At 42.4% G+C, this 13,092-nt stretch overlaps 1 protein-coding gene and 1 long non-coding RNA gene across 2 annotated transcripts in view; both read left to right on the forward strand.

The window, feature by feature from the left end:
- The window catches only part of LOC143784992 (uncharacterized), a 135,767-nt gene that overhangs the window by 15,230 nt on the left and 107,445 nt on the right, over window positions 1-13,092 (forward strand). The gene's annotated exons all lie outside the window — the stretch shown is intronic.
- Window positions 5,095-6,301, forward strand: LOC143784990 (hemoglobin subunit beta-2-like). The gene is made up of 3 exons (XM_077273618.1): window positions 5,095-5,249; window positions 5,623-5,845; window positions 6,095-6,301. The coding sequence occupies exons 1-3, from the start codon at window positions 5,158-5,160 to the stop codon at window positions 6,221-6,223; spliced, it is 444 nt and encodes a 147-aa protein (XP_077129733.1). The 5' UTR covers window positions 5,095-5,157; the 3' UTR covers window positions 6,224-6,301.

Below are 13,092 nucleotides of genomic sequence, written 5' to 3' on the forward strand. Positions count from 1 at the left end.
CCTGATGTGAAACAAAAGAATACATGCAACCGATGCAACTACGGTAATCTATCACTGGCTGGTGGTTGTGAGAAGTCTATGCAGCCTCTGATAAGCTCTCAGTCTTGCTGATTTAGATGCAGACTCAAGGGGCAGATAAATATGTATAACTGCTGGTACAGTATTTTTTATGCAACTCTAGCATTTTCCATCATTATCTGATCATCTGGGGTTGAGTGAAAGCGCAGTTGCACTTTATTTTTCACTCGAGGTCCCAAAAATTGTATCCTCGGGTCAATTACATATATTCTAGAGAATTTGGTTGATCTAAGAGTGACCTTACACTGTGTGATAATGATTAAATTCCAGTAGCTGCAATATACGATTGACTATCCAACATAACATTCTACAGATGGGACAGATTTAATCCCAAACACAAAAACTCTATTGTCTACATTCAAACTATTTGGTACAACAGCATAAGTCCAACCTTTCAGATAGAAACAAACACCTTGGGGGACTCAGAAAGACGTTTTTTAATTAGGGCCACCATCCGAGAACAATTGTAAATCAGATTGCTGGAACCACCATAAAAGTAGACAAGAAAGCCTCTAGTAGTCACCTGCAATCCACATCTGGAGGATTTGAATGCAGCAGCAAAGAAACTGCAACCATTATTACAGAAAGATACAGATTTGAAATCCATATTTCCGGACCCCCATTCTATTTTATAGGCAGCCCTCAAATCTAAGAAACTTAAGACGAAGCCCCCCAAGCGAATCACATCCGATGCAAGAGCATAGGAAGCGAAATGTTAATGACATTTGTCTCCATCTGTGCTGCGAGTGTGATCCGAGTGTCAGTGCTCTGTAATCCTTGGATCCTCTCGCATCAGAGAATCACAGCACAGAGGAGGAAGAGACAGAGAAGCCATAGGATTAAATTGGTCAGAACGCAATCCGATTTTGAATCGGATTGCATTCATTCGATTTAATCGTAAGTGAGACCGAGCCCTTAGGATGGGATTCCACAACAGGTTTTTGTGTTTTGACTGATGACCATTAATATCAGTTGTCATCAGGCTTCTTCATCAGTTCTAGAGCACAACTGATTTCAAATCCGTATAAACGAAAAAGAGGTAGATCTCTGGATAGACAGGAATGAGGCCTAAGGCCCATTTCACACATCAGTTTTTTGCTATCAGTCGCAATCCGTCGAATTTTGAAAAAAACGGATCTGGCGAGTGTTGCCACCGGATCTGTTTTTTTCTCATAGACTTGTATTAGCGACGGATTGCAATGGATGGCCTCACGTTTCATCCGTCGTTCGCCGGATTCATCGAAAATTGTTTGTCCAGCGGCCAGAGACAACAGACAAAGTAACGTCGCCGTCCGTTGTTTGCTCTAATGGAAGCCTATGGGAGCCGGATCCGTCAAATGATGGAATCCAGCAATGGATTCCGTTTTTTTAAACTGAGCATGCTCCGATTTTTTGGGGATCCAATTAGCCAGATCCAAAAGTCGGATCCGACGAAAAAAAGGATCCGTTGCATCAGTTTTTCACAATCTGCGACGGATCCGTTGATCCGCTGAGCCTACGGATTGTGACTGACGGCAAAAAACTGATGTGTGAAAGGGGCCTAAGAGTTCACTGTCCTCTCTCCAAGAACATGAATATTTCTCTTCTACCAGAAACAAAATGTAAAATCTATCAGTATGTAATGACCAGAAACGAATAACCAACTCACATCAGGATTAGGCTATGTTCATATTATTTTAAACTACGTTTATTGGCTTAGTATGGGCTTAAATCTGAAGCTTTGGAAAATGGGATTCGGGCGTATGCACTGATGAGGCCACACAGTGTAATGACGCAGAGTCACTGTGTGCTCTGTCGGACATCATTTTCAGGCGTATGTATGCCTGCTTGATTTGTACCCCAAAACGTGGTCTACTGCTTTTTGGTGCATTCCTCAACTAGGCAGATACTACTGAAATATTTTTAGAATCTGATTTCCGTGTGATTTATAATTTATAATAGTCTAACTTGTTGAAGTGACAAAAATATAGGCAAAAAGTAAATTCGTGGATAAAATAAATAAAAATTGACATGTGCATATATGTTCACCACTTTTGCTATGAAGGTCCTAAACATTTCTGGTGTAAGTCATTTCCTTCATAAATTGCTTGCTTAGTGACAGGACATCCACCCGTGTGCAATCTAAATATCACATGGCATGTCAGTATATACACTTTACCTTTTCTGAAAGACCACAGAGGCTGTAACACCCTTAAGCAAGAGTTACCACTAACCAAACAGCGCCATGAAGACCAAGGAGATCTCCAAACAAGTCAGGGACAAAGTTTTTGAAGTGCATGTCATGGATAGGTTATAAAAAATTATACTAATCTCTGATGATCCACCGGAACACCAACAAATCCATTATCATCAAATGGAAGGAACATGGTACCACAACAAAACTGCCAAGAGAGGAACACTCACCAAAACTCCCAGCCTGGGCAAGGACAGCATTTATCAGAGAGGAAGCACAGAGATCAAAGGTAAACCTAAAAGACCTTTAGAGCTCTCAGGCCGAGACTGGAGTATCTGTCCGTACAACCACAATAAGCTGTACACTCCACAGAGGTGGCCTTTTTGGGAGAGTGGCCAGAAAGAAAGCATTTACTTACCAAAATTGTAAGGCTCATTTTGAGTTTGCCAAAAGATATGTGGGAGACTCCCCAAATGTATGGAGGAGGGTGCTGTGGTCACATGAGACCAAAATTGAACTTTTTAGACAGCAAGGTAAATGCTCTGTCTGGCGCCAAACCAACACAGCTCATCACCCCAAGAACATCATCCACACAGTGAATCATGGTGGTGGCAACATTGTGTTGTTGGGATGTTTTTCAGCAGCAGTGACAGGGAAAATGGTCCAAGTCAAGTGGAAGAGGGATGGTGCTAAATAGAGGGCTACTCTTCAGTCAAACCTGTTTCAGTCTGTCAGTGATTTGAGACCGAGATGAAGATTCACCTTCCAACAAGACAATGATCCAAACCATACTGCTAAAGCAATATTCAAGTGGTTTAAGAGGAAATGTGTAAATGTTTTGGAGTGGCCTAATCAAAGCTCAGAACTTAATTTAATTGAGAATCTGTGGTCAGGCTTGATATGACCTATGTCATTCACACAGTATCCCCATTGCATTCCTGCTCAGGCACCCTACTATTGGCACATATGCTGGCTTTACTTCGGCGTCATCGGCGCTCTTTGCCCTTTCCCAGTCATGTGCACTATAGTACTTTTCTCTACCCTTGGCTGAGTAGAGAGAATTGCGTCTGCATAGGAGCACAATGGGAACACTGTGTGAATGACATAGGATGCATCATCCACACGAAGCAGGGAACGAGAAGTGTGATCGCAAAAAGAGTGGATTCGCTGGATCAAGACCAGAGACGTCCATTGGACCGGACCGGATGCTTCAAGTTTTCTAACATGCCCTGAAATCTTAGTGTCACTACAGTAACTCAATGGTCAATTTGAAAAAAATAGCCAGCACTTCCTTTGTAACTTAATAACTTTACCAGTGCATGTAAGCCATGTCTGCAGTTCAAAGGGAAGCACAATACTACTGTACTCTACCAACATTGCATTATTGCTACACAAAAAATGGTGAGACGCTAAGGGCAACATATAATCACATTATAACAGCTCGTCTATCAGGGACAAAGCAGCCTCTGTTAAATGGCACCCTACACAAATGAGACTACCTCTCTATGCTTGAGGATGGGTTAGGCACTGGAGCAATAGAAAAAAATCCAGCAACCCCAAAAGAAAAAATGTCCAACTGATGTAAGAACCATGCTAGGTCGAATCAGGTCATCCTTTCTCTATTTTTATGCCCCTATTTCGAATTCCCCTTTAAATGTTTTTAATTGTTTTTCATTAAATATGAAGTTTTAACATTCTACTTTTTCTCTTTTGGGATTGTTGGAGTTTTTCTATTGGTCCTGTGCCTCACCCATCCTCCAACTGGGATTTTGTTTTCTTCTATGCACCCCCCCTACCTTGATTGAAAGATCCCAGGGCTATACTACACTTCAGGAGAACAGATAAGTATTTTTTCCTTTTTTGTACCTCTCTATGTGCCTGGCTCTAAGATGAACTTGGGGAAAGTAAGATCCAGCTATATGTTGATCTAATTTAAAAACACTTTTTGGACAAATGCATTAATAGGGTCTGCTACTAAAATGGAGGCAGCCATGCTTCCAAATGTATAATGCTGAAAAGCTAATTGAATGTTTTTTTCATGCTGAACCATGTGAAAATTGGAAAATTTTGTTGGCAAAAATCTAGAAATGTCTACATGTAATTACTTGCTATGTATCTCCTTGACAATTGACGCTATCAAGTTGCAAACTATGTTCATCATTGTCCTGTGCTAACCCATAGCACACATGTTCCAGATATATTCTAGTTCTGTGTCATATTCATCTCACTGTACCCCAGGAGTATATTGACAATTTTCAAAATATTTGTAACTAAAAGGTAAATCTGCTGTGGATATAGTGATCTACAGTAACTGGACCCGCTGCACCCAAAGAATGGTGCCAAGTCTGGTAAAAAATAAAATAGGTACAGTCAATTAGTGGATGTCCTGGGAGTTGCACACACAACAGTCTGATATTGATTGTTTATACTAAGGATCACTCATTGATATCAAAGTCTTAGAAATCTCTTTCAACAAATATCATAGAACATGTCTCGTGTTATTAAATTATACATGATGTTGTGGTATAGTGAACTACTGGTATGGGAGCAGAATTTTCATTATTACATTATTCTTTTCCTTACACTAGAATTACCTACTGGAATAATATTCAGTGTATAGACAATATTTAATTTGCACCAAACACTGAAGCATTAGACCCATGTATTTAGATGTACATTTCATCAGGACAGAGACAGCCCTGCTCTCAGCATATTTGAGCTGCTTAGAAAGCGATTTTTCCTTCCAGACCGATTAGACTTTGAAGGACTGGACTGAAGGATTGGGGAAAAGCACGACGCAGCAGTAATGGAGAATGGGTGTAACTTCAGAGATTATTATATAAAGGAAGATTCATGTGATGGCTTCATTGTCACTTCCAGTGTACAACAGCCATTAGACAGCAATCATGGTTCATTGGACTGCTGAAGAGAGAGACGCCATCACCTCCGTATGGAGCAAAGTCAATGTTGAACAGGACGGCCATGATGCTCTGTCCAGGTAATGCACTTGTATACAATTATAACACAAACTTATGTAACTTGGCTTCATATGAAAACTGTAATCATTATTGTATTTCACAATGATTATCCTTCTCGGTACTTACCATTGTTAGTGATCAGGTACAGACCACCTTACTCCCAAAAAGTTTGGGTGTTCATTCTTCAACCCAATATTGTTTTTTTTTAATTTGTGTTCTATATTATCATTATTTATCTTGATTTAGATAGTAATTTTATGTGAATGATCAGATTAGAGAATGCCATATATTTTTCCCTTGATTTCTGTATAAATAATATACATTTGGGGCATGCACGTGATATAAGAGCGAATCATTAAAAGTAATTGTTCTCTTCCTTCTAATAAACTTTAGGCTGCTGGTCGTGTACCCCTGGACCCAGAGATACTTCAGCTCCTTTGGAAACCTGTCTAATGTCACCGCCATTTCCGGTAATGCCAAGGTGAAGGCTCATGGCAAGAAGGTGCTCACAGCTGTCGGCGGTGCCATCCAACACCTGGATAATGTGAAAAAGCACCTGGCTGACCTCAGCAAGTCCCATGCCCAGGAACTCTATGTGGACCCCGAGAACTTCAAGGTAGCACACATACATTAGATGAAAGTATAATCTGCAATCCGATTCCCATTTAAGTGAATATATTTTTCTAATTTTATAGTAACAGAAAATGTCAATGCAGACAAAACTTAACCATTTAAGATACTCAATATAGTATTTTACATACTGGGACAACTGAATCTGTAAAAATAAAAATGATTATGATGGACCTATTACTATGTTTATACTATAACTTAGCTAAAAAACGATTTTTGTTTCCTTTATCCACAGCGTCTGGGAGAAGTTCTGGTCATCATCTTGGCCTCCAAGTTGGGATCTGCATTCACCCCTAAGGTCCAGGCTGCCTGGGAGAAGTTCATCCATGTCTTGGTGGCTGCTCTGAGCCACGGCTATTTCTAAATTACTGTTTATCACAGTCGTTAACTTCCATCCTCGTAGGCTGCAGTATGTAAAATAAAATGCTGATTTAAAATGAAACCTACGCCTTGTGTTATTGAGTTTTCATTTTTAAATGATTCAATAAATAATAAAGGTAGACATTGTATGTAATATCTTAAAAAGTGTGCCGTTTTAGATATGCAAATTTGCAGAACAACGTCTTAAATCATACTAACTGTTTTTACTTTTAAAACTAATTTTTCATTGCTTCAATATAAAAGCAATAACATTCTTGTAACATCTGGTTTACACAACTGGAAAGATTTATCAAAAGTGGTACATAGTAGAATAGTTTTCTCCAGCAACTAATAGGATTTCATCTTATATTTTCCAAGGAGACTTTGGAAAAGAAAAATGGAATTTGATTGGTTGGTATGGAGAACTGCTCCATTTTTCCTTTGCACTACTGCTCATGCATTTCCCCCCAGTAGCATTTTTGCTGTGCAGCTTGTTTTTATTTTCTCAAAAACTATGATTTCATTCACAGAAGAGAAGTCAAGCCTAAACGTTTCATTTATAAGCAACCTCTTCTTAGGATCTGATGTCGGTTTTAATTGAAAAGTGAAGAAATGTTTGTGCCCTGCACCACACATCCGCAATATGAATCAACCTAATGTAATAAAGGTGTTCGGCTTTTGTCCTCACTTCTCATTATGGAGCTATATTCGGCCCATATGCCAGCGTATGCACCTAGTGTAAATCTTTTACATATTGTCATCATAAGCTATACCGAATAATATACTGCATGTGTTATACTGGCGGAAAGTGTAGGGAGAAGGTAAAAAAAGATATGCCAACCTCTACCTGCCTGGCAGAAACTGTACTTCTATTGTCTATTGTGATTTATGTATCAATTCTGAGTATGTGTTTTGTATTTTCACATACAATAAATACATAGTTACATATCATATAGCTCTACATTCTCTATCGCTAGATTATTCATAGCCCACAATGCCATTTGTCGTGAGAAAATCACCTAGCCCTTTTTTAACAGCAGTTATAGTCAGAGGTGTATCTAGGGTTTCTGGCACCCGGGGCAAGAATTCATTTTGGCTCCCCTCCAGGACATACGCGATTTTCACACTTAGTCATGTACCGACGAGCTCCTCTCCCTAATGCTCTCAATGATCAGTGAAAAACTGAGAGAAGCAGGAAGAGAAGCTCATTGTCACAGGACCACAAGTGTGAAAGTCGCATGTGAGTGAAGTGTCCAAGTGACGACTACTGGAACCTGCAGAGCTGAATCCTAACATTGCAGACTTCTGAATTCTCACAACTCATGCACTGCACACTTTTAGGACTCTCCTTTGCCTGTGGACAGTCATGTCAGCACAAGTATGCGATTTGTATACCTCTGGCCACATTCCGACTAGACTTGCCTGGCCTCACTCAGTTCATTTTCATTGAGTGAGGCCACACATGTCTAGTCAGCACGTGACCGCATGTATACAAATCGCCAGAACGAGAGAATCCTGACAGTGTGCAGGGTGCACTGTGAGAAGTCAGAAGTCTGCAGTCACAAAGAATAACTGCAGACTCATTACAAACCTGGACCTCCCCTTTAAAGCTCCTAATATAAATAAAAACATGAGAGTTAGTTAGCATCACACATAACATTTACATCGAGGTACCTTATAGATGACGTCGTCTCTGGAGCCATTCTCCTTCTTTTCTTCATCTTGTCCAGATCCCATGATGCGTTTTCTCATCCACAGCTCGTCTCTGCAGACTTCCATCTTCTCCGCTCTTTTGCAGAAAATCTCCACATGATGCCTTTAAAGATACTAGTGTCATTAAAATGCTCCTGAATAAAAAATTGCCCCTCACTATATTGTCTGCACAAAATATGACCCCCACACTGTCCCTCTTATGGTACATGCTCTTCACACTGACCTCTCCTTTCCATACCAGCCCCCTCTTCACACTGTTCTCTCTTACTGTGTCCCCCCTATAGGGCCCAGTATTTATTCTGTACTCTCTCATCACACTCCCCCTCCTTGGTATACTGTCCCCTCCTGGCAGTGCCCTCACACTGTCCCTCCATGCTATACCCCCACTATTCAGTTTCTATTCTGTGCCCACTCACTTTTGTCCCCCCATACTGTCCCCTCACACTATTCCCCTCCCTCCTCATACTGTCTCCTCTCACATCCCCCTGTTCACCATGCTGTCTCTTCATATATTTACCCCCTCACTTTCTATACTATCTGCTCACCTAACTCCCCATACTGTGTCTGCACACATCCCATCACCCTCACTCCCCGTACTCTGTCCACATACATTTTTCACATCGCTCCTCATACTGTGCCCTCATTCTCCCATATTGTTTCCTCATACCTTCCCCCAATTCCCCCGTACTGTTTCCTCATACATGCCCCCCATTCCCCCATACTGTTTCCTCATACATGCCCCCAATTGCCCCATACTGTTTCCTCAAACATGCCCCCAATTCCCCCATACTGTTTCCTCAAACATACCCCCAATTCCCCCATACTGTTTCCTCATACATGCCCCCATTCCCCCATACTGTTTCCTCATACATGCCCCCCATTCCCCCGTACTGTTTCCTCATACATGCCCCCCATTCCCCCATACTGTTTCCTCATACATGCCCCCAATTCCCCCATACTGTTTCCTCAAACATGCCCCCAATTCCCCCATACTGTTTCCTCAAACATGCCCCCCATTCCCCATACTGTTTCCTCATACATGCCCCCATTCCCCTGTACTGTTTCCTCATATATGCCCCCATCTCCCCTTTTGCTCTTCATTTTGTGTCCTCAAATCTCCCACACACATTAAATCCCCCATCCCCACTCCAAATCTCACCCCACAGATAATAAATTTTCCCATCCCCAAATTCTCCCCACACATAATAAATCCCCCTATCCCCACTCAAATTGTCCACACACATATTATTGTCCTCTACCCCACCCCATCATTGCTCTCTTCACCACCTCCATCATTGCCTTCTCCGTCATGCCCATCATTGCCCATTTCACCACCTCCAGCATTTCCTCCCCAAATCCCATCATTGCTCTTTCCACCACATCCATCGTTTCCTCCTCCCCCACCATCCCCATCCTTGCCCATTCCACCACTTCCATCATTTCCTCCTCCACTATCATCTCCATCATTGCTCTCTCCCTGTCAGCCCCATCATTGCCCTCTCCTCCCCCACCATCCCCATCATTGCCCTCTCCCCGTCAGCCCCATCATTGCTCTCTCCTCCCCCACCATCCCCATCATTGCCCTCTCCCCATCAGCCCCATCATTGCCCTCTCCTCCCCCACCATCCCCATCATTGCCCTCTCCCCATCAGCCCCATCATTGCCCTCTCCTCCCCCACCATCCCCATCATTGCCCTCTCCCCATCAGCCCCATCATTGCCCTCTCCTCCCCCACCATCCCCATCATTGCCCTCTCCCCATCAGCCCCATCATTGCCCTCTCCTCCCCCACCATCCCCATCATTGCCCTCTCCCCATCAGCCCCATCATTGCCCTCTCCTCCCCCACCATCCCCATCATTGCCCTCTCCCCATCAGCCCCATCATTGCTCTCTCCTCCCCCACTATCCCCATCATTGCCCTCTCCCCATCAGCCCCATCATTGCCCTCTCCTCCCCCACCATCCCCATCATTGCCCTCTCCCCATCAGCCCCATCATTGCCCTCTCCTCCCCCACCATCCCCATCATTGCCCTCTCCCCATCAGCCCCATCATTGCCCTTTACTCCCCCACCATCCCCATCATTGCCCTCTCCCCGCCAGCCCCATCATTGCCCTCTCCTCCCCCTACACACACACACCATTTACTTCTCTGCACATTCCCCTGCAGTGCGCCACACACACGTACACACACACACACCCCTCTCACCTATCCTCACGCTCTGCCGCAGCATCTCCATCGCCTTCCTCTGACACGTGTGTGAGAGGAAGCGTGGGCAGGAAGCAGGAAGACAGATCGCTGCAGCTCCGCTGCTATTTTCTCTTGTAGGCAGCAGAGCTGCAGGGATTTCTCCCTGCCTGCCACAGCCACCCTGCAGGGGCCCCACTCCATCTCCGCACGTGTTGGTAGCCGGCGCTCTGCAGCTTCTCTGTTCCGGCTGTCAGCTTGACAGTCGGCACAGAGAACAGCTGACTCCCAGACCAGGGCCGGCAGAATTCAGCCGCTGGGGGAGACACTGCGGACCGCCACATTAGGCGGCCCGACTGCGCCCCCCTGCCGGCTGCGCCCGAGGCATGTGCCCCGGCTGCCCCCCCTACATACGCCACTGACCCTTATCACTAGACTGATTATGATAAAAATAAAGTTATACTTAAAACATTAAAATACCAAGGAGACCACTTGGATTAATTAAAATAGAAGCACCGAAAATTTAACAAACTTCAGGTAATAAAAAATGTTGTTTCCTAAAAGGGTTTTTTTAGGGAATTTTATAAGAAAGCTTCCGTAATTTCATTGAGTCCATGCGGTTTCAGAGTGTTAAGCCTATAAATCCAATATATTTCTTTCCTATTTAGTTTCTGAATCCTATCAGGGGCATCTTTGGGAATGTGATCAATTGGACTTATTTTCTGATCACTATAGTTCTTATTATGCACAACAGGGCAGTGCCTAGATAGACCATGCAAAAGGAATCCTTTACGTATATTGTGCCTGTGGGAATTAAGTCTTATGTGTAGGGGTTGAGTGGTTCTTGCGACATATTTACACTTAATTATATAGATAACAAAGTCAGTGGTACAATTAAGATATTGATTACGGTAACTGAAAAGTCCTCTGTACTGCCCGCACATATATTTATACATGTAAATTACATCTCATCTGTGGCGTCTTTTTTCTGAATTAAACCATCCTAACTTTTCCAGCCTTTCATCATATGAGAGGCCTTCCATCCCTTGTAATAATCTAGTTGTCCCTTATGATCTGATTCTCACTTCTGAATATCTTTTTTAACCCCTTAACCCCTGGGCCATTTTCCGTTTTCGTTTTTTGCTCCCCTTCTTCCCAGAGCCATAGTTTTTTTATTTTTCTGTCAAAATAGCCATGTGAGAGCTTGTTTTTTTGCGGGACGAGTTGTACATTTGAATGACTCCATTGGTTTTAACATGCGGTGTACTGGAAAATGGAAAAAAAATTCCAAGTGAGGTGAAATTGCAAAAAAAATGCAATCCCACAGTTGTTTTTACCATGTTCACTAAATGTTAAAACTGACCTGCCATTATGATTTTCCAGCTCACTATGAGTTCATAGACAACAAACATGTCTAGGTTCTTTTTTATTTAAGTGATGAAATAAAAATACAAACTTTGGTAAAAAAAAAAATGGCGCCATTTTCCGAGATCTGTAGTGTCTCCATTTTTCATGATTTTGGGCTGTGTGGGGGCTTATTTTTTGTGAGCCGAGCTGATGTTTTTATTGATACCATTTTGATGTAGATACGATCTGTTGATCGCCCGTTATTGCATTTTGTTGTAATATAGTGGCAACCAAAAAAATGTAATTCTGGCATTTTGTGCGATTCTGAATGCGGTGATACCAAATATGTGTATGTTTGAATTTTTTTATTGTTTTATTTTGAATGGGGCGAAAGGTGGGTGATTTGAACTTTTATATATATATATATATATTTTTTTTACTTTTTGCAAGCTTCAATAGTCTTCATGGGAGATTAGAAGCTGCAGTTGTCCGATCGGCTCTGCTAGATACAGGCGATGATCAGATCACCTGTATGTAGCAGAAATGCTCACTTGCTATGAGCGCCGACCACCGGGCGATGTTCATAACAATCTGGCTATGAGAACCATAGAGGTCTGCTGGTCATGCCAACCTATTGGTGACCCACGATCATGTGACAGGTCACAGATGGGCAGGATTTCCTACACGCTTCCCAGAAGTGCAAATTAAATGCCGCTGTCAGAGATTGACAGTGGAATTTAATGGGTTAACAGCTGTGGGTGGATCGCGATTTCACCTGAAGCTGTTAGAGGCACGTCAGCTGTTCAAAACAGCTAACGTGCAGGAAAAGCTGTGGGCTCAGCGCAGGTATCCACATCAAAGGGAGGGAGTCCAACGTGGGCGAATTATTATGCTCAACATCTGAAAGGGGTTAAAACTGGATCCTATATCCTAGATATGGCCTCACCAGTGACTTTTAAAGGGGTAAAATATGTTGAGATCGCAGGATTTTATCTCAATTTTATGTACCCTAAAATCTTGTTTTCTTTTGCAGTTGCTTCCTGACATTGAGTACTGCTTAGTACTGCTGAACCAGAACACCAGGTCCTGTTCTGTAGTCCCAAGTACACTCCCATTTATTGTATATGCAGCTATAGGATTGCTCCTTCCTTGGTGCATTACTCCACATTTAGCAACATGAAATCTCAATTTGCCAGGTGTTTTGCCCATTCAGACATCTTATCTGGATCGTTTTATAAAATTGTAATGTCAGTTTTTATTATCCTGCATAGTATTATATCATCAGTAAAGAATGAACTTTACTCACAATCCCATCCAGAAGGCCATTAATATAGAAATTAAAAAGAATTGGTAATACAAAAATTGCCAATGTATTGGTGAATCTAAAATATACACTATTTTGACATTTGTAGCCTCTATTGGGCTCTAAGACCCATTCAGCTTAAGGGCAAAAGAAGTAGGAAATACTGGGACATAGTTGTGCCATAATTTCCAACATTTTTTGCCATTTCCACCATGAATGCCACTTTTGTAAAAAGCTTTAAAGAAGAGGTGTGGCCTGCCGTCTGCCTTCAAATGTACTACCATGTACACCATAAGCCTGGCATACGTTTTAGCTGAAATTATGT

The sequence above is a fragment of the Ranitomeya variabilis genome, chromosome 7 (genome assembly GCF_051348905.1).
Source record: "Ranitomeya variabilis isolate aRanVar5 chromosome 7, aRanVar5.hap1, whole genome shotgun sequence".
NCBI lineage: Eukaryota > Metazoa > Chordata > Amphibia > Anura > Dendrobatidae > Ranitomeya > Ranitomeya variabilis.

What these genes read in the sequence shown, in the direction of transcription:
- LOC143784990 (XM_077273618.1), top strand. Translation starts at nt 5,158, where the DNA reads ATGGTTCATTGGACTGCTGAAGAGAGAGACGCCATCACCTCCGTATGG. An exon ending in GGCCATGATGCTCTGTCCAG is followed by an intron (nt 5,250 to 5,622) that starts GTAATGCACTTG and finishes AATAAACTTTAG; the next exon opens with GCTGCTGGTCGTGTACCCCT. An exon ending in TGGACCCCGAGAACTTCAAG is followed by an intron (nt 5,846 to 6,094) that starts GTAGCACACATA and finishes CTTTATCCACAG; the next exon opens with CGTCTGGGAGAAGTTCTGGT.